At 35.7% G+C, this 22,259-nt stretch overlaps 1 protein-coding gene across 2 annotated transcripts; it reads left to right on the plus strand.

The window, feature by feature from the left end:
- The first annotated feature begins 326 nt into the window (after window positions 1–326).
- LOC122025237 (transcription factor IIIB 90 kDa subunit-like) lies at window positions 327–15,839 on the plus strand. Of its 2 annotated transcripts, none has more exons than XM_042584004.1 (14): window positions 327–452; window positions 805–886; window positions 1,011–1,101; window positions 1,187–1,256; window positions 2,210–2,295; window positions 2,359–2,435; window positions 3,469–3,525; window positions 3,652–3,764; window positions 4,385–4,464; window positions 4,558–4,644; window positions 5,488–5,556; window positions 14,332–14,494; window positions 14,612–14,727; window positions 15,439–15,839. In XM_042584004.1, exons 2-14 carry the CDS (start codon window positions 825–827, stop codon window positions 15,673–15,675), a joined length of 1,308 nt encoding a protein of 435 aa, XP_042439938.1. In that variant the 5' UTR covers window positions 327–452; window positions 805–824; the 3' UTR covers window positions 15,676–15,839. The 2 variants fall into 2 exon arrangements, with proteins under 2 accessions (XP_042439938.1, XP_042439939.1); XM_042584005.1 differs by having other exon boundaries at window positions 1,011–1,092; window positions 15,439–15,838.
- The last annotated feature ends 6,420 nt before the right edge of the window (window positions 15,840–22,259 follow it).

A 22,259-nucleotide genomic window follows, 5' to 3' on the forward strand; every position in this document is an offset into this window, starting at 1 on the left:
TTTATTTTTATTTCTAATTAACTAACGTATTTGCCTTTACTAAATTCAGAAAGTAAAATAAAGTGTGATTTTATTTTCAGAGCAATTCATCTTCTTTTATCAGCTGCACAAAGACCCACGGTCCCACACCTGCCCTCCCATACGTTATTCAACTACCAAGAATAATAATAGCTACTTATTATTTATCTTTTTTATATTAGTCTAACAATGAGTTGGGGTGAGTGAATTATGTTTTATCACATAGTACTCTTTGTATTTTTATTTTAGATATATAATTGATATATTATATTTTAACTATATAAAATATAAGTTATATATATTTTAATATTTACTTTGTAATAAAAACTGAGGTTACTCCATCCGTTTCAATCGTTCTCCCGTCGCTCACCGTCGCCGCCGCCGCTCGCCGCCGCCGCTCGTCGCCGCACCTCATTGCCTCACTAGCAGCCCAGGTAAGGTCTCACGTTTCCCTCTCTTTCTTTCCGTCTCCTCTCCACCGATCCGGTGTCGAAACGGCGTCTCGGTGCCGATCCCGTGCCGGAACGGTAAAAACCGTCGGTATCGAGCGGCACAGATTGGCATTGAAAACCCACTTAGTGTTTGTTTTGATGTTATGTTCTTTCAGATTCTTAATGTGCTTCTTTTTTGATCTATAGATGCTGTCTAATTTCTCTCACATGTCATTCTATTGGTCCGAGCAGCATATTCATATTTGCAAATACTCTATTGATAAATGCACACAATACTTTGCAAATATTATATTTTTGTTTCTCATTGGTCTGCTATTTTAATGATCATTTTTAGGTTGATTTAAGTCTTTGGCAATGGGTTGGTGTAGTAATTGCGAGGAATGCCCCATCTATAGGGATCCTGAGAACGGTTATGTGTGAGTTGTTTTGTATTATGGATATGTGCAAGTTTGTTTGTTTATGTTGGCACTTTTTGAATAGGATATGAAGGATAACCTCTTCCTATTATATTTCATTAAATTCCTTTTTATGCTGTTCCAGGTGCTGTACCTTATGTGGAAGGATTCTCGATCAAGAGATTTACTGCAGTCGTCTCACTTTTGCAAAGGATACTGGTGGCCAGGTTTATCATGTGTTGGCTCATGGAACCTTTAAGTAACCTAATTTATTTTCCCCTAAATTTATTTTTTATTTATTTCTTTTCTTTCTTTTCCCAGAGTACTAGTAATATCATAAAGATTTTGCAACATGAATCCTCTGCATCAAATTTAAGAACTCTAAAGAAAGGTAAATTCACATAGGAAAAAATCTTATCTTTTTGTAATCTAGGATATGTAACTTGATTGTTTATGTAAATTTGGTTGTTGTATTTGTGATGGAATTCCATGGTTATGCTTTTGTATTTTGCAACTTCAATGTTCATCATTTAGTAAAAAATTTCTGCATTAATTTTTAAGTCACATCCATATTGTAATCTTTTTAGTTTCAATTTTCACTTGGCCCTAGCAAGGTGTCTAGTTTGGGACTTATCTATTTATGTTTTGTTTTGTTTATTGTGTGTTGTGTGTTTTAGTTGCTTATTATTATTATTATTATTATTATTATTATTAACTGGATCACATGTCCAACCTATTAAACCTAGAATTAGAGCCCAAGTTCCTTTTTAAACAGTGTTGAACCGTATATTTCTGACTGGTTTAACTGAAAAAATTATGACCCAGTGGAAATATTTCAACCCCTACTCTAGTTTATAAAAGACTATATTTTTTGTTATAATATTTCAACCCCTACTCTAGGTTATAAAAGACTATATTTTTTGTTAGACTTCTCATGTTTGTAAGAGCATAGATTTAGCTACTCTTTTGACTGTTTATCATTTATAATAATTTATTTAAAATATGCAAGTAGATCAATGCTTCCATTTGAATTGCTGGTTACTTGTTGTAGAGGAACATTGATGATCAAATTTTTGCCAAGTAAACATTTTCAAATTAATGTGGGAATAGAGAAATTTGTATTACTTATTTTTGCATTTAATTTATTATTTTGTTTAATGCATTTAAGACTAAAATTTCTTATGAGTATCAAATTTCAAATTATGTTCTTGTCACTTTTACTCTTTAACATTTTCTGCCATATATTTCTAAAAATTCCTATTTGACTTTTAGTTTATTTGATTTTCAGTTTTGTGTGAATGTTATTTTTTTTTCCTTCTTTGATTTTGCCCTTTATTTGTCCAGGAAGAGATGAGATTAGCTATATTGTAAATGTCTTGAACATTAGCGGTGGAGATTCTATAATCAACAATGCTTGTGCTTTCTATGAGGTACTTTTATAGGTTATTGCAATACATGGAAAGCAATTTAGTCTCACATTCCCAATTTTGAAGATGGTTGTAGATACAAATTTCACCAAAGGATGCAAGATATCTCATGTTGCTGCAACTTGTCTCTATCTTGCATGCAGGTGAGAAGTGCATGCTACTATATGGTTGTGATTAAGTCATGCCACCACTATTATGGCATAATGATTCTTTTCAAGTATTTGTATACACTCTTTTATCATTAAGGTCATTCCCCTTTTTTTCCCCATTACCAACCTTGGATAAAACAATATCTGAATCTTTCCAAGTAAACATGCCATTAAATTATTGATGGATTTGCTTATGCTAGCATTCAAAAGACCAAGATATAGTAATTGCTCATTCAAATAAACCATTGTGCACAACACATTATTAATTCATGAATTTGGTTGTAGATTGCCATCAAATAATTAATAATGGCATATACTGCTTGTATGTTTTTTAAGCTTTTAGAAGTGGTTGAACCATAGGGGACAAGAATTTTGCTACACATGGGAGATTAATGCATATGCGCCTAATTTGAACCTGCCTATTTTGATCAGCAATGGCTTAGGTTGCTTACTGGTCAAGCCCAGGCCTTTGCTTTGTTGTTCTTAACCCTGATCAATATCCTAAATCTGAAAATTTTGTATGGAGTTCTTTCAGAATATCAATGTTGGAGTAGGGGAGGGGTAAATGAAGCCTTATTGTATGAATATTAGAACATTTCATGACTTTCCATGTCCAGATATACCTGCAATTAAAAGATCTAGTTTGTTTCCTTAATTCTCTATGTTTTAAACTTCAAGTCTTCTATTTACATGTTTTTTCATTCGGTATCATTCTAGTTAGTATTCATAATTGGTAGTTATTTGTAAATCTTATGGAGAATTTCTAGTGTGCTTATGGGTTATATGATTGCTTTTCTATATATTACTCTGTGCACTTAGATAAACTTAAAACCATTCTTTTCTTTTTTGAATATACTTCTCTATCCTATAGATGAGAGCATATAATTTGTTAGATTATTCTACTTTATCACTTGAAAACTGACTAATTTGTAGGTGATTAGCATTGGTTGTCAACTTTGAAGCATATATCAATGTTGTATTCATAATGCTGTAACTTGGTTTAGAATTTGGTTCCTTCTTTTTTCAGGCAAAGCAAAAAGGACTATCTTCTCATTGATTTCTCTGACTACTTGAAGATAAATGTGTATGTGCATCTTGTTCTTTTTCACCTCTTCATTCTTTTTGAACTGTGAATTTCTTGAGTTTTTCCCCCTAGCACAAACTACTGTTAGGAAGGCAAGATAAAATGATCTATTATATTTTGTTTCAGGTATGTCCTTGGAGCTATGTTTTTGCAACTTTGTAAAACTTTGAACCTCTTGGAACACCTAATTGTCCTAAAAATAGTGGATCCAAGTTTTTTTATCCATCGATTTACAAAGCGTAAGTGAACTTTGTTTTCTATTTTTTATTTAAAAATTCTTTGATTTGAAGGACACAATTCATTGCACTGCAAAGTATCATAAGTTTCGGTTTTCATTATTTATCTAGTGTCTTAGACTCCTATGACTGCAGTGATTGTAGTTTGGTTTATTCTGAATTTATTCTTTTGGTTTTTAGTGATTAAGCTTACATTTTGGTTTCTCTAATTCTAGTCTTTCATTGAAGTTTGATTTATTAGTGAGTATAACTACAATTCTGTCTTATTTGTCAATTTTTCGTATTTTCTTTAAATTGGGATATTACTATTTGTTGTTGCAAGAGAAACTTCTCTTCCCTTCCATGTTTATTGCAAACTTAGTAGAAAATAACACCGTTGTTCAACATGCTAGCTCTTTGTTTATGGCAAACTATTTTCATTTTAATGGCAAACATATTCAAGGCATAAATATATTCACATTTTTGTTGCTGGAAATATGTATTTTGTAATAAGTAAAGTATTATCGTAAAGAGGGACTTATTTGTTTTATTTCCTATTTGCCCTATTTATTCATCAAGGTAACTCAGTTATGAGATTAGATTAGACTAGAGTGAATTTATTGTGTAAAACTTTTGAAATTTAGGACTATTAGGCAAAAAGAATGATGCAGTTTCTGAATTGGCTCTTCGCTTGGTTGCAAGCATGAAGAGAGATTGGATGCAGGTATTCTTCTTTATTGGCATTTTCCTTTTCAATTTGTAAATTCAATTTCTTATGCATAAGTAAATTTGTTTCTTGTGCTTTTAATGGTTTTAGACAGGAAAGAAACCCAACGGATTATGCGGTGCAACATTATACATATCTGTACATTCTCATGGACTTAATTACTCCAAATCAGATATTGTGAGTAAAAAACTTTCTAGCTAACTTCCACTCTAAATGTGTACATGCGTATGGTTGAAGATGCCAACCCAAAGTATAATAAATTTATGAAACACCAAATTTCTTTGTACCATGCAAATCTATATCTGTGATATGTCATCCAGTCTTCAGGATCCCCTTTATGTTTCAAGTCGAGCCTAAAAGCTTGTGACTCAATTAATCTTTTATATAATTTACACTACAAATGTGAAAATGCTAACAATAAACATCTTGAAGTTGTTGAGAGAATATAGCAAATTTATAAGAAAAATTTAACCAATAGTCTCTTTTTTTTTTCATTCATGGCATATTACATTCTTTGAGCAATTGGAAATTTTATCAAGTAAAGCTTAATTTAATTTATTTTTATCTCTTTTGTTTTGGATTTTCCTTTGTGTGTGCAATAGCTTGATCTTCTTATTGGTTAGCAGACAAATGTTAATAGTTTTTGTTCAAGATAAAATACTTTAACACATTTATGAAATTGATGTGAAACTTTGGCAATTATATATACCTATATAGTGTTGAAGTAATTATTCTTTGTTGTGTTACGTATAACAATTATGAAAATATTTATTTATTTAGACCAAAAATTGTTCATCATTTTTGCTTTATTAGGTTAAATTTCTCTGGTCTCTAATCCATGTGAATTTTTAGAACATAATTGGTATATTTCATTCAATGTTGTGAGGAATTCCCCCTTCTATAATTTTTATGGAATTTGAGAGTCAAACCTAAAACTTGAATTTTAAATTTATTTAATTAATTTTTATACAACATGGTTGTTCATCTAATTGTTGCAAGGCTTTTTTTTTTTGTACTTAGGTTTCTGCTGTACACATTTGTGAAGCGACTCTGAATAGACGACTAATAGAGTTTGAAAATAATGAGTCTGTAAGTTTTCATATACTTGAACAAATGTTAAGTGATGTTGATATAACTTATTGTGCAACTGATTTCACTGTCCATGAAATATTTTGTGGTGTTTATTTTACTTTTAAATTTAATGGCAAAATAACCTATATATTTATTTCTTTAATTGCTATAATCATTTGTTTTGTGAATCTTGATTTGAAATTTCATTTCGAGTTGGGTTTTCTATCCCCAATTGAAACAAGAGAATTTCATGCCATATCGGAACATGTTGAGATGCGGTGCCGGAGGCATTAAAGCATAGGAAAGAGGAAGAAGAAATGTGATCACTTTCTTCTTATTGAACTCTCACTCGATAGTGTACGATCATGCCAACACTCGCATGATGCTCCTAATATTGTAGAAGTCAGAACATGAAGAAGCTTTGTAGAAGTTAGAACAAGTTAATGACCTCGCCAACAGAGAACGCTTGTGCAATCCTTGCAGCATTGCAAGACGACTGCAAGCTCTCTAACACGGTAGAAACTTATGCCTGATGCTTGTCTATTATGTTGTAACATTTGCTTGTTGCCAATGCAACATTGGGTGCAACGGTAAAATTCACATGTTAATCAGCTTGGTTTAGCATTTAAAATATGGTGTGAATATGTCATACCATGGCTATTTGCTTGCTATCCTATATAGACAATATATTGAAATATATGCGATATGCAAACTAGTTACTCGTGAAATAATGCCACTTTGGAACACTATACTAGTGCAAGAATAGAGTGATATTGTATGGAGATTCAATTCTTTCAAGGCTTGAAGAGAGGAGACTAACATATTTTCTATATCTCTATTTTGGATAGTAAGGATCCATATAGCCGACCCCACCTAGTGGGATAAGGCTTAGTTGTTGTTGTTGTATCTTGGATAGTAAGGAGGCTCGATACTTGTTACTAATCATAGTAAAAATTTTGATATTATGAACTCATTTTCAGATTTATGTATGGATTATGGGTATCTAGTGGAGTAATACATCTCATGGTGGTTTGTTAGATAGTTATTGTCAGACTCCAAGGGTAAGGTTGTCCGACAAAAATCGGATAGCACCTTCCCTGTAGCAGTGACAAATGAATACATTGCCACAAGGCTACTCACAAACTAACAACATCCCACACAACTGGATATAAACACAAACACGTAGATTATAAGCAACCCACACGGCAAGAAATAAATACAACCACGCAGTTGATAAACAACCCACATGGCTGAAACAAAATGATAGCGGAAGTTACAAATAACGATCACAAAACCCCAAAACAACTAACTGCGAGCCGGCTTGGCTTGACACCATAACATCAAACCAAATACAAGAAACTATAAAGCTAAACTCCAAGTCCTCATCGAGTTATTACAAATACCAAATTCACAAAATTCAAAGCACAAACAAAGCCGTAAACAAAACTAAAACACCGTCTTTGGATGTGACGTGGGACTGGTAGTCATGATCCTCTAAGTGCCCATGTATCATCTACCTGTTTCTTGGCGAAAGAAAAACTAGTTCAAGGGGTGGTGAGTGTTGGGACTCAGCGGGTAATAGATAGATAGTGCATGACTATAGTAAAGAACTAGATATACAAAGGTATACAATATCATAGGAAAAATAGTAGATACTACAGTGGTGTCATAATAAATGTCCATACCTGAAACCATATCCTAGGCTAGTAATACTAGGTCAGGGATAGCGAGGATCTGTCATAGTACTGCGCATAACTATAAGGGTAACATGTGACGTATATACATACTACTAACAAATAAGCCAGTGTTTAAGGTATATAACTCGGCATATGCAAGCATATCAAATGGATATAATAAAACGACTGCATAAGTAAGAAATCAACAGCATAAGCAAGTAAAATAATAAAAGCGTATGCACGGATGGTCACTCCCGCCACCCCTCTGTACCACGACCCTTGTATGGTCGAGAGGCCGGGACAATGACAACTGTACACACTCCAGCTACCACTGCTCTCGAGTGGCCGAGTGGACTGTGTAGCTAATTAGTTACGTAGTAATGGGGTCCTTGCTGCTCGCATCTTCAGCTACCACTACCCATGAGCGACCGAGTGTATGACGCTAACTGACAACTCTCTCACACCACAAGGGAGACAATGGTCGTCAGTATGCATGCAATGATATGATGTGCCAACAATCATCATATATAGATAAACAGAAATCAAGTATGCTACAAGAAGCCAGCATGTTCAATAAAGTATGTGAATAAACAACAATCACAGCAAGTAAGCATGGTATCTAGTATATGCTAAATATCATAGATGACAATTAGAGACTGTATAGATATGGAAACGGGTATCTCAAAGATCAAGTGGATAAGTATCAAGTACAAGAAAAATACGAGTGGAATCAAGATACAGACAGTTACTATCCAAACATAGCTCATGCATTAAGGTCAGAGAACTAAAGAATCAAGGTAAGAAGTACCTGCCTCAAATATAGCGCGTGCCAAATATTATCTCCACGTCAAGCGGCTCGTCGTAAATGAAGGTCCTGTAACAACATGCATATAATTAAGCCATTCTCATGTGTATCCAATAGCTAAATCAAAATTTCTATTAAACTGGAAACCCTAATTCATTCATTAATCTCGGTTAACTAAATAAATCGGATCTAACCCGAAACCTAGATTAAATCCAACATTTAACCTCAATCATTTCGAACAACCACCCGGATCAATTATCCCTAACCTCACCGGCATCAATTTAGATTTAAGCTATAGCAAGAATCAAATTCCCAACACCTTAACCTACTATAAGGTTGCCCCTGTTGACCCACGTCCGGGAAGAACGGATGTTGGAAAATGCTAGTCGGAAGTTATTGCTGCTAGAGATTTGTGGCTGACGCTACCTAGAAGGCACTGCCAGGAGTATCCATCTCATTTAGACAACATCCCTTACTGAAATCGAAACCCAAATCTCTATGAATCTAGAACCCAAAACCAAAATGCCTTACCCAATCTTAGAATCAGCAATTCCCTCTCCAACGGAGACTAAGTCAAGCGGCTGTTGAGGTTGACGAAGAAGAAATTGACAAGAAGAGCTTAGTGTTAAGACACGGAAGATAGAGACAGCTGTCTGGTACGCTGATTACAACCAAAACCTAACGCCGGGGCACAAGAGAAAGAGACAGCGGAAATAGAGCTTGAATCTCCCCGCTTGTCCGAAAGTGAACTCATGCGGAGTAGCGATTCAAAGAGGACTACTAGTGGGACTCTAGGTGAAGGGTGGAGGAGTTAGGAGGCTCGGCGAGCGACGGGTCGAGCGGCGCCGGTGCTATCGAGTGTGGAGGAACGCGTCGAGGCAAAAGTCGGTCGGCGGAAATCGGGAGGAAGCGTAAAGGAGAGGAATGACGTTTCTAGGTCAGCGTTGCAAATTTTTTTAAGTCACTGTTGCAAACTTTTTAAAGGTAGGGTTTAATTAACTTGGTCTTAAGTTAACTCCTTAATCAACACCCTCTTAATAGTGATTCCATACCCGACTTTACATCTAAACAATTCATCCCCTTAAAATATACTGTACGATCTCTGATTAAATCGTGAAAAATATCTACAAATTCCAATAAGGTTATTTCTCCCATAACTCATAATATTTAATTTACCGTATCTCACAGTTGCTTTAGTGCTACGTCCAAGGTTTAAAATTTCGACCCGTGCCGAGGTTTCGGTCCGAGACCAGAACGATACAGTTTCAGTATCGTATCGTGCCGTGCCGATACGGTTTCGATAATTTTATTTAAACATTAAATCAGTAAAAAATATAAAATAATTAAAATATACATATAAGAATATAAATTTGATTTAATAGAATTTTTATAAAAAATTTTAATTTTTTTTAGATTTTTAAAGAATTTTTAAAAATTTTAAAAATTTTAAAATAATAAAAACAATTTCAGAATATTATTTAAGAAAATTGATTATTTTTTAAAAATTTTAAATATATTTTTTATATTTTATTGGGATAATTTAATTAGGGTTTAAAAAAACCCTTTTAAAATATCACAGTTAAATAGGAATTGTTTAATTTATTTAAATTGTAATTTTGCACAGTGATTCCCTGCCCCACGACCCAGCGCCCACGCCTCGCCCGCGACCCCACCGACGCCCCGTGGACGCCTCCAACGGCGCCGGAGGCATCTAGCGACACCTCCGGCGGCACTGGAGGAGTCCGGCGACGCTTCCGGCAGCGCCAGAAGCGTCCGTGACATTTTCGGCGTCTCTAGAAACGTCGCGTTGCGACTCCTCCGACGCTCGCGACGCGCTTCAGGCGCTGCGAAGCTTCCAGCAACACCGGAAGCTTCTAGCGACGCTGTTCCTCATGGTGCGACGATTTCTAGTGCGCGCGCGACTCCTCCTGGCGCGTGATGCACGACGTGACGAAATTGTCGCTCGTCCGGTGTCGGTTTCGGTGTGCTGGCGGAACGGTAAGTTTCCCCCATTCCGCCTGGCACAAAACGAAATTTTGAACTATGGCCACGTCAATAACATTCATAAGATACTTTTAAAAAGTTAGGTAATCACCGTATGATTTTGAGGTCACAATTATAAGCATCATTGGATGTGCTTCCACATAATCTTGGGTGTGGGATTACATGAAGAGACAACAAAATTTTCATGTATCTTATTCAATAGCTAGTTAGTTGAATCTTGTAACTAAACCTTGAATCTAACTCAATGTTCGCATGAATTTTTTTCATTAATAGCTGGCATCGCTAATAGTAAGACATTTGTATTTAATAAGGACATTTTGAAGAGAAAAAAAATCCTTTGTTTTCCTTAAAGATCTTGTAGCTAGCACTAACTCAAGTTTGAGTGAAACTCTTATCCAACCAACTATGAGCTAACTCAAATATCCTAGAAAGGCTCTTATCAGTCAATATGATGCTAATCATGAGAATCAGATATTCAACAATTTTGTGTGTATGCTGTTCAATGAGTTTGTATTCATGCCAGTTTATTAGCTCAATTTTGGATTATGTAATTGAAAACTTGATTAGATAGTTCATGTAGCTATAATTTGTATCAATTGTTAGGAAACTAAGAAACCATCCCACCAACTATGCGTTAACTAAAATATGTTGGACATAGTGTCTAAAACAAGTTATTATTTAGTATAATTGTTTATGAAAGCCAGATTCTTAAGACTTCCATATATATGTTGCTCAATGAGTTTGTATTGGTTAATTGAAAACTCAAGGGCATAGTTCATGCAACTATAATTAGTATCAATTGTTAGGAAACTAGGAAACCATCCCATGGTTGACATGAGCATCTAGAATTATAACACCAGGTTCATACTATTAGTAAATACATATGTAGGAATACAAAGGAAATGTCTTTTAAGTTCTGTTGCTTGGGACTACTGTTATGATAATTAAGTCTTCATTATTGAACAAAATTAACCACGCTAAGAGTGTCATACATGGTGTCGAAGCATGAAATGAAATAAAACTTGATGATTCCATTAACCTTGCTACTTATTATATCAAAAACATAAAAATGGGTCCTTAGTAGATTGGAGGAGCAATCGATAACTTCATAGATATTTTAATCAATCCCACTTTACATGCACTGCTGTTGCTAGGCGCCCCTCCCCCAATGATTGACCTTCCTTCACCTTGGAGGGGTCGCCGAGGTGACAATTTCAGCCTTTTGCTGCGAATAGGCCTAGGGTCGATTTCCAGCGGGTGCAGAATGCCCTGCTGGTTGCCTCAAGCCCTTCTTACATGCGCTGTTGTTGTTGGGCGAAGCTCCCTGGATTCACCTCCAGACAGTGGGGGGCCCTGGAGGGGCTGCTGAGGTGACGGTTCACCTTTTTGCTGCCAATAGATATTTTGATAAAGGTGCGTTTCATAGGAATTTCCTTAATATATCTAAACAACCTAATTATCAATGTAGGGAATATTAGTTTGAGACTTAAGGGTATGGGTAAACAAAAAAACCGTAAAACAGGATGGTTGTTTGATTCCATCTCAAACTCCAACAGTAATTGCATAGTATGCAAAAATATAACTTTCCTGAGCTTTTATTGCATTTTTTAATATTGATGATTGAATTTATGGATATTATATTATTATTGGATTGTTAAGTTAAAAGGAAATTGCCATATAAAAAGGGATCATAATAATAATTAAAAGAAACCACAAATTACTGAAGATGCATATTAAATTAGTCACAAATGTTGGGCCTGAGTGATTGGGAGGATGGATGAGAGAGTGGTGGATGCTAATAAGAGCATGGATGATAAGAACAGATTTTGAAAAGATTATCCATCATCTTATTTACTTGGGGAGATGGAGTGGGCGGGTGGATGGACGATTTAATATTTCCTTCAGCATGATAGAGGATTAAATAATAAAAAAGACAATTGTTTTTCAAATCCTTTTCACGATCACTTTGCATTCCTATTTCCATACTCCAAAAACAATTTTAAATAGGAAGTCAAGGAAGTCAGTAATGATACTTTGATATTTGAGTCATACTGCGAACACTTTCTCATTTGAATCATTAGATTTTCAAAATAGATGTCAAACGGACAAAACTTATTAACTCAATCTAGCTCACCAACCCTAACAACTCCAATAAGTTCTTTCCACTGTCCACAATTGTCTTTGCAGCAAAACAATAAACACAAATCAGCACCAGAAGGAATTTAGTCATTACATTTGATAAAATTACAAAAAATCTTCCACCAAATCAACGTAAGTTTTTATATTGTAGTGAAATAGCTTGGTCATCATGGGTACTATGCCATGCCTAGTATCAACACAGGAATCTAGCCCTGACCGTCTTCCCCTCTCAACAGCACCATTGCTATTTAATCAACTATTCCAAGCACTAGGTAGGGCAATGCTAGGTCTTATTATATATACAAGACACTAATCCATGGGCGACACAAGACAAAACATAGAACAAAGCAGAGGGACATCCTTGCTGATCATATTTGATTTCTTCAAGCACTAATCACTGGAATCTCTCACGATGAAGTCAATGAACTTGACAACCTAGAGAGCTCCACGATGACATTCATTACACACTGAGCCTCTTGGATGTGCAATGAGGATGACTAATGGTCACAATGAGCACAACAATGTGGCCAGTGTCAAGTTGAGGCTGCTCTGTAGTGAGGATAATATAAGTCACATCACAAGGATCAACATACATACACTATAATTTATTTAAAAAGTGGGCAATTTTCATACTTTTTATAAGCCTACCATCTAATTGATGAAGATTAATTTATACCTTTTTAATATGACCTTATATTTACAATATTGAGCCTTGAACCAATTGTTAGAAATATGAATTAAATTTTGGGGGAAAGGCTATCTTTGTTTGCTTTGCTGGTTTTAAAAGTGTAAATTCAGATATGCTTTCAGTTTTTTCCACTATGTAGTTGGACTGAGGGTTTGAAGTGTCGAGCCATGCCGCCCGAAACCACCGGAATTTATTGTTCCAGTGAGGAAGCGAAGCCGGCACAGCAGGCGGACAAATTTCACCTTCGTCATCCACTCCGTGTCGCCGGAAGTGTGCGCGACGCCTCCGCCGGCGCCGGAAGCGTCACGCGACGCCTCCGCCGTTGGCAGGAGTGTTGTGCGAGCAGCACTTTTGGGATTCGCGACTCGCGGATCACTATTGCAAAAAGAAAAAAAAACTTAATTAATTAAACAATTTCCAACTAGTGTGATATTTTGAATAGATTTTTATAAATCCTAATTAAATTATCCTTATAAAAAAAAAAAAAGACAGCTCGGTGCGAAGCTCCCGCTATGCAGGGTCCTAGGGAAGGATCCATTGTACGCAGCCTTACCCTGCTTTTTGCAGGAAGCTGTTTTCAGGATTCGAACCCGTGACCTTTTGGTCACAAAACAATAACTTTATTGTTGCGCCAAGGCTCCCCTTCAAATTATCTTTATAAAATATATAAAAATATATTTAAAATTTAAAAAATAAAAAATTATTAATTGATATTATAAAAAAAATCTTTTACTGTTTTAAATTCATTAAAAAAATCTAAAAAAAAATTAAAAAATTCTAATAAATTCTATTTATATTCTCATAATTTTTTACTATTTGTTTAATTGATATTTTGATTTTTTTACTATTTTAAATATATAAGATTTAAACTAATAGTTAATTAAATGAATAAACACTTAATTTATATAATTATGATATATCAATTTTAATTCGAGTAATTAATACATCTTTAAAGAAAACTATATTTAATTATTTTTTCTGACCATATTAAGTTGTTCAAACAACTTATATAAAATCAATATACAACTTATTTTTAAATTATATATAATAACATATTTATTTAATAATTACTATATATAAATAAAAAATTACCGAAACTGTATCGGCACGGCACGATACGATACCAAAACCATATCGTTCCGGTCTGGGACCGAAACCTCGACACGGATCAAAATTTTAAACCATGGTTGGACTTTATATGTATGTTCCTACTTTGGCCTTTAACAGCTTCGATATATGGTATTGCATGTTAGGGCACGTCAGCTAATATTAGTACCAATAATAGAGACGCATGATTAATACATTACTTTTCGTAAAGCTTAGATAGTTTGAGAAGCTTCTCTTATAGTCTACTTCTTAGAGTTATTGGGATATCCACCTTATTCTATTATTTTTCATCTATCCTTTTTATCCTTCTTTTTGTTCCAAAATTTGGTAAAAATGCATTAATATAGAGCCTAGAATCACCACTGAATCTACAGAATCAGCTTAGCTCCTACATTGACATTGGAAGAGGCTGGGTACCTAGATGTGTGCGCAGCCAGCTGTTACAGAATGAGGGAAGCTGTGATGGTAATATGACTCCATATGTTGGCCATGTTGAAGGAAAAGCATCAAAGGAATCAAAGGAACCATGTAGTGCTGGTACTATGGAAAACCCATACACCTTTTTATTTTGAAAGTTTATGAAGTTGGTGGGTTTTTTTTTGTTTCTGGACACTAACAGTAGTTTATCTTAATTATTTTTCTCTTTTTTAAAAGATTCTGCAGGGCATGAGTTGATTGACCCATCAACTTTCAGTGAACAACATGGTTTTGCAGACTCAGAAGATGATGGGAGTGACTATTTGTCTTTTTCTGACATTGATGATGCTGGGGTATGTCATCCGTGTTAGCAATATTGGGTGTGAATTGCTTAAATTTCAAACTCATAACATCTCCATGTTGTGTTCATTCATCACCTATGTGAAAAATAATTTTGTTAGCATGCCAAGAACTTTTGTTCCTACTCAAAGGAGCCATTTTTAGTATAAAAAATAATTTTCATACGCTGCACTTTGAAAAAATTAGAAAAAATTTCAGTTTGCTTTTGTGATATGTTTCTTATTCAAATCGAGGATTGCACTGGTAATTTTATGCAGCTTATGTTATGAAAACTTTGATTGTTTTGCAATATTGTAATATTGTATTATAGAATTACCTAAAATGAAAATATTGCCAAGCTTTTCATTTAGGTGCTTCTAGCTTTTGTTCAATCATAGTAGTTTTCCATATAGCAAATGTGTAAACTTTATGCGTATGCTTTAAAAAAAATCAAGAGAATATGATGATTCTGGTCAACAGAGTTCATATTTTTGGTTAAATTAAGTGGTTCTGTATGCAAGTTAGTTGCCACTACCTATAGTTTATCTACTGACTGCTTAGCAACTTGAGCTTTTTGGAATTTTGGTGACTACTTTAGGAATGATTCCATGTTGACAATATCATATAAAATTCTATCCTCTGAACATCATATTGAAATAAATTTTACATCTGCTTTCATTCTCTTTTAGACTTCATTCAATTATATTGATAATGTCTTTCAACAGTCTAAACAAGACAATGCGAAGAGGCAAAAGGTTGAATCAGATGTTGGTGATCCTCATAAAACTGCCGAAAAGAAGGATGATCATTCAGATGATCCAGATAACAAGGATAGTGATGGGTCAGGATCATCTGAGAATGATAATGGAGATGAAGACTATGGAGATGATGAAGACTATGACTATGGAGACGAAGACTATGACTATGAAGACGAAGATTATGGTTACAAAGATGATTTTTGATTTTGCATGATAGGGGCAACAATTATGGTTACAACAACATTGCCGAGTCTTCTTGAGGGATGGGGAGTTTGAGAAAATTATATATGGCTATTTTTTTTAAGAAACTATAAACTGTTCGTGAATTTTAACTCATTGCTATCCAATTCAAGGTTCTTTGTAGTCAATTAACCTATAGGTTTCTTAAGTCTGCTGCATGACTATCGTGATCCTATGCCTTTTTTTTTTTTTCCTTTCTTTCTTTCTCTATTTGTTGTAGAGTATCGTATTCATAAACTGCATCATTTAGATCTCTATTTGTTGTAAATTAATGCATTCGTTAAAATAGTAGGACAACCTGAGGAGCCTTGTTGAACTCGTATCTTGCCTGTCAAACCCTCTTTTGAACAATATTTGATCCTACAGGAATCTATAACTTTAATGTATTCCGAAACAAACCGAGGATAATAAGAATACATTGCTTTCCCTCCAGAACCACCAATTGATTTTTGAACCAAAACAAAACTGAGGCTCCACCGATGATTGTTAAACAAGAAAAAAGAAAAAAAAAATAGTGTTTGCCCCCACAACCAATAATTAGGCCATTAGATTGTAGCTAATGGTCTTTCTTTTTCTGATAACATTAACAGTTACAGAATTACAGTGGGCTTATTACAACCAAATATCTATATAACACTTTAAATTTATTAGATTTAATGTTGCATAATTCTAGTTCATAAAATTGTTCCAGAAGAAAAATTGGAAAAAATGGAAAAGAAAAAATGTGTACTCTATGTTCATTTATATTCGTGCGGCCATGCACGCGGGCTACTTGAGCAGAACAGTATTGGCACCTTCTTTCTTCTCGGACGGCAAACCAACCTGCATTTTGTCGGCTGCCGGCCGGGGAAGTCCTACAAACCACCCTCCCTGCCTGTCGTTACAGAATTACAGACATGCAGCTAGTCATCGGAAGAAATCCACCCCTCCTTTGTCTCTTCCCTGAACCGTTCAAATCAATTGCAGCAAAAGACGAAACCCTCACCCCCGGGCCCCCACCGACCGGACCCACGTTCAAATCAAGCCTCTCCACGTGATGGCCGCCCCTCCCTTTCCACCAGTTTTTACACTTGCCTAGCATGCATGCACAACCCAACAAAATAATTCCCCTATGAATACGGGTGAAAAGTACCTCTTTTTGACATTGACTAACAATGACAAAAATAAGAACAAAATAGGGCAATAGTACTAGTAAGAATGACTAAAGAGTAGATGAGTCATTATTAAGATTAGTTGTGGAAACGCGAAGCTATTGTGGGTGGTTAATACAAGGGAGGATATCAAAGACAAGTCGATGAACAATGAAGCCTAATGTAATCCAAATTAATCTTTTAATACTCTTAGTTCTAAATTTTTTAAAATATAATAGATATTTTGATAATATCAAAATTTTAAAGGTCATATAAAAAAAGTAATTAGGAGGACATTTTTGAAATTTTATTTTATATTTTTTAAGTGGGTCCACTTTGAAATAAAGATAAAAAATAGGTGTGTTTTGATAATATTACAATGTTTGAGCTTTCACTCTGCACATAGTTTGTCGGCAAAAACTCTATCCATGCTGCTTCTTAACCGACTGTGAGGATAAAGTTCAGAAGGAAAGTAAATCATAGGATTAATTTATAACTCATTGTCAAGTGATTAAAAAATGTGAGGAAATTTTTTTTCCACCGGGATTTGATCCCTACCCGACCAGTTAGGCACCCCGTGGAGACAAGCTCGTGCACTCATGATCACAATGAAGAATATCAAGGAGTCTGGCAGCGCACTCGTGCTCAGGGCCTGTTCTGAATGTGATTGGTTGAGAATCACAAATGAGTATTTGATCTTTCGATTGATTTTTTTCATTCATATTTGATCACGTTCAGCTGAACAACTATGAAAAACCTTGAACTGGATGATAGAGATTATTTAGGCCAGGATCCAAGATTTTAAATTAAAAGGTGGATATAAAAATAATTATTATGCATGGTATATAACTTTCGATAATAAAATTATAATAATTTATGTCTTTAATGATAATTTTTATGTTCACACTTCTCTGTTAAAGATAAATCTATTATCTTAATATTCTTCCTAGTATCGACCTATAGAAAAAGATAAATGCAGGTATACAGACGTTAGGTATATGGTAGAGGTAAACCTCAGGTCGTCAATTCTTTAGAATCGACCTCTGACCATTTCTCTTTTAAAATATACCATTAATGTGTCCGAGAGAAAAACATCTTCCATTTTTCTTTAAAATTTTATTTTCATTATATTCATTGTAAATAATGATCATTCCATGATAACAATGGAAATCAGAAGAGTAAACATAAATACAATCAATCTAAAAGTACGATTGTATGTAATAGACTTGTTATTTTTCACCAACCATTAATAACTCTAAAATGGTTAAAAAAATTTTTATAATTGAACTCTTTGACTATATTATACGCGTAATGCTTCAATTGCATTTTTAATTTTTATTGAGTTTTTCTTCACATTTTCCGATCTTCTTGCAGGATATAACAGTTAAGCAATTCGAAAGGAACAATTTGCAAGGGAATAAAGAGTTCCTTGTTGAAGTGCTCATGTTGAGTTTACTACATCATCCAAATCTTGTCAACCTAATTGGCTATCGTGCTGATGGAGATCAAAGAATCTTAGTCTATGAATACATGACATTGGGCTCTTAAGAAATAATTATTATTAGTAAATACTTATTTATTTTCTAATTATTATAGAATAATTATTATTAGGAAATACTTATTTATTTTCTAGTATTTTATGTATTTTTTTATTTTATGTGTTTTCCTATTTTTCACTTGTAATGGTATTTATATACCATATGTTATCATTAATAAGTGTGAATTCTATCGTTAACATGGTATCAGAGTGCTAACCTTAATAACAACCATTTTTTTCTTTTTTCCACAATACCCACCGGTCACATTCTACAATGGATGCCGCTGACGACATCACTCGCTGGCTATCTCTGACAAATACTCCTGATTCACCTTCCACCTTGTAAGTATCTCGTGGTAGTTTTGATATGATCAACCAAGTCAAGTTAGGTCTTGTTGTGGTTTGATCATTGTGTCTAAATTGTCACGCCCCCAAAGGAGTTCCTGTCAGACAAAAATTCGGCAGAACCTCCCCTGTACCGGTGACAATCTGAAGCATCACTACAAGCAAAATACATCAGCCACATGCGGCTGGAATATTTATATACACAACCACGCAGTTATAATAACAGCCCACACGGCTGGAATGAAACAATCACAACCACGCAGTTATATATAAAACAGCCCACACGGCTGTACTAAAAACCAACACAGCGGAAAAACGAAAACGGAAAGCCCAATACAACACAATCAACACACTGCTAGCCGGCTAGGCTTATACAATAAATACAACACCAAAACCATAAGATAGCCACACGGCTATACACAAATACAATGCCAAAAATAAGAAAAGAATATACAAAAGAAAACAATCACGATCTTCGGATGTGACGTAGGACCCGGCAGACAGGATACTCCGAGCGACACCAACCATCTACAGGCTACCTGAAAACATAAATGTATACATGCGGTGGTGAGTATAGGTAACTCAGCGGGTAATAGAAAAGATAGTGCATGGTCTATACATAAAACATGGAGATCACAAGTATACAGTCTCAGTAGGGAATAAAGAACATGATCATACTATCATAATCAATGCACCTAAACATATCTGACATAATAACCTGACATATAAACTGTACAAACCACAACTAACATAATGACAGATACATACCCAATCTGGAATCGACACATGGTACAATGATCAGTAAACTCACTGGATCTGCAACAGATATACCCGTGACACCTGTGCAATATAAATACGACTGCATATACATGTAAAATAAATGACATGAATGCAGCATGACAACCAAATGCAACAATCATATCTCAATCAAGTGCAACAACGACAATCACATGCAACTAGTATCTACTAGGCATGTATGCAAATGCAGATGCACCGCGCATCAAATGCAAGAATAATAACTGCGTATGCATGCTCCATGGTCACCCCCGCCACCTCTCTAGACACCACGACCCCTGTATCTTGGGTCTGTGCCGACTGTACTACCCTCCAGCCCACTATATAGTGGTCGAGGCGGACAGTCCGCTAGTAGCTATCTAACTACATAGCATCAGGGTCCCTGACTGCTCACAACGCCGGATCTCACTAAACCTCGTGACCGGGTGGCACGACAGGACTAGCAGCAACTGCTCCAACTACCACTACCCATGAGTGGCCGAGTGTGCGGTGCTAAACCAAACCAACTGATGACTCTCTCACCACAAGGGAGACAATGGTCATCAGATGCAATGAATGATGAACATGATATATATATATAATCATCATCCATGCAACAACCCCAAACCTCATAAATACCTCCAACATGAGTATAATCGTCATGATACCTCCACGTATCCCATCAAACATATGTAGACACTACACATGTATAATCAACCAAAATCATCTAATAATCCCACCAGACACACAGACACAAAAACATAAGTACAATCAACATGTATCCTCCAATAAAAAACACAACAGACATGTGTATATACTCCAAACATACAATCAACACCACTCCTCCAAAAGGACATAACAATACGTGTGTACATACAACATGCAAATGCACGGTCAACAAGATGACTCCTATAACACATCCCCACCTATGTACAGTCAACATCATATACCCAATCAGCATGGTAATACCAACAACCCAACAGTCCCTACAAGGCATACTCTACACGTGTAATCACAATAGAGTAGATATCAAGAGCAGAGACTGTATATGAATTAAATAGATCATCACAAGGGTCAAGCATAAGTATCATGCAGGAAAAACAATAACCGATCATGATATAAGATAAAGCAGCCTAAACCATCACATAATAGCCATGCACTAAGATCAAGAAAAACTACGTAGAGGTCAAGGAAGAAATACCCGCCTTTATCTGTCGACCGTGTCAAACAGTCCAATCCCACGTCGAGACGCTCGCCTCAAAATAAAGTCCTGCGATCACATGATATATATTTAGCTAATTACATAAGTAGCAAATAGCTAAATAAATCCTCCAATTTAATTAGGGAAAACCCTAATTGAAATAGTTTACTTAATTCCTTAATCCATAATCTATTAATTCATCCAAAACTCACTAATCAACACATCTTAAATCCAACTCACTTAATTCGTCATCAATCCAACACTAATCCAAACTCAACATAAATCCTTCTAAATCCACTAATCAGTCCAAGATTCAATCCAAATCAATATATCAAAGCTGAATTCCAATAACAAACATGAAATCATGATATTCATCCAATCCCAATACAACTTAATCCAACTTAATATAATAAATCCATAGCACAACTTACCCAAACCGAATGTGAAATCCCTCAATAAAAGAACCAGCAGCTGCTATGTAGAAATAGATCTCCCCCTTCAATTCAAACACCTCCATTCACCTTCCATACATCCAAAACCAAGAATTAAACCCTAAATCATACTCCACATTCCTTTAGCTAACAACTTACCTAAATCTCTGATAACTGTAGGTGAAACACGACCAGGTTCACTGTCGAGACTGGATCGCCAAAATTGTGGATTCGCCAAACTGACCGAAGCTACAAGAACAACCAAGAATCAAATCTCTACATCCCAAATCAGAAATGGAGATTAGATTACTAGAAGAACTACCATGGACCTTACCTTACTCCAATTTCTGCATTGACAGACTGTCCACACTCAAGATCAGTAGCTGATCAACTCCAACGAGAAAGAGGAACCGGAATCCAGTGAAGTGGACCTCCCTGATCCAAGCTCCGACGACGAGGAGACACTGGACATCCACAAGAGGCCACTAGGGCTCTAATCTCCCCTCCCTCGCCGGCTCTAGCCTTGCCGTGCCCTAGCCGCTTGATCACCATCAATCGCGCATAAGGAACAGCCGAGAGGCCGAGAAGGTGATCGCTCCTCCAGAGATGGTTGATATCGTCGAGATCCGATGCTCTCCCTCAGGCGACTCGGCGAGAATAGGATCGTCAGGGAAGGATCTCTCCGTCGGTGTCGGGTTCATCCGTGCGAGAGAGGAAGGAAGAAGCATCGGGGTGAAGCGGATCACAGCGGCACGAGAGAGAGAGAGAGAGAGAGAGAGAGAGGAAAGCTCAGCCGAGGCACGCCGGAGGAGAGGATCGTTGCCGGCAGTGAATCCATGGCGACCGGCGATCGTGCGAGAAGAAATCGCGAGAGAGGGCTCGGGAGAAAGGAAAACTCGCGTGAGGGGAAAGAAATCGAAGAATGAAGGAAAGAAAAAGGAATTAGGGCTTAATTAAATACTTAGGTTTAATTTAATTAAACTCTAAGTTTTCTCCTTAATCAACCCCCACTTAAATGGTGTTCCAAACAGGCCTCCTCTGTACCTCGAATTCATCCTCTCAAAACGGGTCATACGGACTCCGTTTAAATCCCGAAAAATTTCTAAAAATTCCAGAAAAATCCAGTATGA

Source organism: Zingiber officinale, chromosome 9B, assembly GCF_018446385.1.
Source record: "Zingiber officinale cultivar Zhangliang chromosome 9B, Zo_v1.1, whole genome shotgun sequence".
Classification (NCBI taxonomy): Eukaryota; Viridiplantae; Streptophyta; class Magnoliopsida; order Zingiberales; family Zingiberaceae; genus Zingiber; species Zingiber officinale.